At 48.7% G+C, this 2,249-nt stretch overlaps 1 protein-coding gene across 1 annotated transcript in view; it reads left to right on the top strand.

Moving 5' to 3' along the window:
- Positions 1–2,249, top strand: part of PRKG1 (protein kinase, cGMP-dependent, type I) — a 517,290-nt gene that overhangs the window by 1,180 nt on the left and 513,861 nt on the right. The window contains exon 2 of the mRNA XM_009881637.1: positions 1,571–1,638. Within this exon, the coding sequence (XP_009879939.1) occupies positions 1,571–1,638 (68 nt within the window). The remainder of the gene's footprint in view (positions 1–1,570; positions 1,639–2,249) is intronic.

Below are 2,249 nucleotides of genomic sequence, written 5' to 3'. Positions count from 1 at the left end.
GGCTGCATCACCCAAGCTGGGGCCTTGTGGGTGTTTGAAGGGCGCGGGTCTCTTGCCTTGTGACTCCGTGTGAAAAATTGGGGAGTGTGGCGCTGCCTCGGCTCCCCAGGGGATTTTGAGAGGGACAGGGAAGTCGCTGTGGGAGTGCGGGAGTTGTGTGTGCCCGCAGCGCGCGAGACCCGCTGTCACCCGCTCTTCGGCAGAAGCTGTCACTGGCGCTCGCCGAGCGAGAGACGGTCTAATTTCTTCCACGCGTAGCGATTTATTTCAGCAAAATCGTTCCTGATAGTATTTCTCGTAGCCGGGTGTATTTGGATGCGGATCCACACTGCTCTCTTCTCAGTCTTCTCATGAAACGTACCTTGCCATCACCCAGACCAGACTCCTACCCTTTTTCCCGCAGTTGTCCCCTTGCCCTGCGTTAACGAGACTATTACTCATGTAAAGATAAATGAGGAGCGCTTAGCTTTGGGCTTTTTTTTTTTTTTAATTATTATTTCTTTTTCCTGACTGTATGGGGTGATTTAAAAGAACAAACTGCTCTGTGGAGGGAGGTGTGTGACTGCAGAGCGTGGCGGTTCGTCCTTCCCCAGGTTAGCGCATCCCTTCGCACCCCCTGCCCGAAGTGAAGGCTGTGTATTGCGGCCAGAGAAGAAACCAAAATCCAACTTTTTCCTTTGCTGCTGACTGGGATCATCCCGAGCCTTAACTGCCGCAGGGGAAGGTGGCAGTGACCCCGGCACCTGTGGTAACGGCAGGGTAACGATGCCCACCCATGTTTAATAACTCATTTAGGAGGTATTAAACCTGCTCACGGCTCCAGCGAGGTTTCATCCTTGCCTGAGACTTTCCCCTGCCTTTCCCAGCTTGGGCTGGCAGGCCAGCGCCAGAAAACACTGCGTCCGTGTGATGTTGTGAAGGTCGTTTGCCCCATCCTACATCGTTCCCATCACCCAGAAATGTTGTTTCAGCGTGCCCCAAAAACTCTGGGTGAGGCCTGCGGGCATTTCCCATCGCCCTCCGGGCTGGCACTGTGTCCCCCGGCATCTTCCCATACCTTGGCCTTGCTCGTGGTAGCCATGACGATGGTAACCAAGCCAGTTTGGGATCGCTCTGGGTTTTTAATTAGGATCCGCTTAATTATTCTCCCATCTTGTTGCTGCAAGAGTGATGGGCAGCTGCAGAGTGTACCGAACACACTGTACCCGCAACCTGCCTTTTTTTTTTTTTTCCTTTGTTGCCCCCAAATTAATACCCACCAGTGGGTTAAATAAACATGTGTTTTTGTGGGTGATGTCTCGCCGTTGATGCGGTTCCAGGTTGCTGCTACGGCTCTGGGGTGCCAGGGGTAAAGGGCTTGGCTGCAGTTGGGCTCTGCCAAGAGGATGACGATGTTTCCCAGTTTTCAATGCTGACTGGAGGTATAAGTGGGTCTGTCTGGTGCCAGCTCCCTTTAATGTCCCTGTGGGTTTCTCTGGCTTTTTCATCAAAAAACTACTGACAGCCTTTTGGCTAATTTATTTATGGGGGTAACTTACAGACCTGTAACAGTCTCCTGCCCGTGTTTTAGGGACAGCAGCTGGTAGCATCATCTAAACTGCTCATCCCACGAGTCTTCGGGTCCCTGAGAGGTTGGAGGTGGGTAATACCTCTTTTCTAAAACCCGGAGACGACTTCCATACCATAAACCCCCCCAAAATGATGTTTAGACCCGTCGGTTTTGTGCATGGATTACAAATTAATGCCGATAGAAATGTGTTTGTCTGGGATCAACCTTCAGACACTTTTTCATCTCCGAAGATAAAGATACAGCTATCAACACTGTAATTGATTTTATTTATTGTCTGCAATATACACCGAGATTTAAAACTCTCAAGAAGCTGAAACTAGTAAACGGGGTGATAGAAATTCAAAAAGTAGTTAAATCCCAGCTGCAAGGAGTAAATAGAGTTTGTCTCTGGCAATACGTTGTGCGTCTTGTAACCCATCCCTGTAAAGTGCAGCAGGGCCAAAGTTGTAAAGGCTTGAAAAGATTCAAAGAAAGGGCTGTGAAAACAGAAAGACCTGTTATCTTTTGTCTGGAAGTATGTTTTTATGCCGCTATTCCTTCCCATAACTTATTTGCGTAGATTTTAATGGAAGAAAGCCTTTCTGTGTAGATGGTCAGATGTGGAGAGCTATTCCGATATAAATCAGATTTACTTTCGAAATAGTCAGGACACTGCTGCTTTCTGTGTCTGTTTTTCAAA

This window comes from Charadrius vociferus, unplaced genomic scaffold, assembly GCF_000708025.1.
Source record: "Charadrius vociferus isolate BGI_N301 unplaced genomic scaffold, ASM70802v2 scaffold390, whole genome shotgun sequence".
In the NCBI taxonomy this organism is placed as follows: Eukaryota; Metazoa; Chordata; class Aves; order Charadriiformes; family Charadriidae; genus Charadrius; species Charadrius vociferus.
This window is presented reverse-complemented; position numbering and strand designations above follow the sequence as displayed.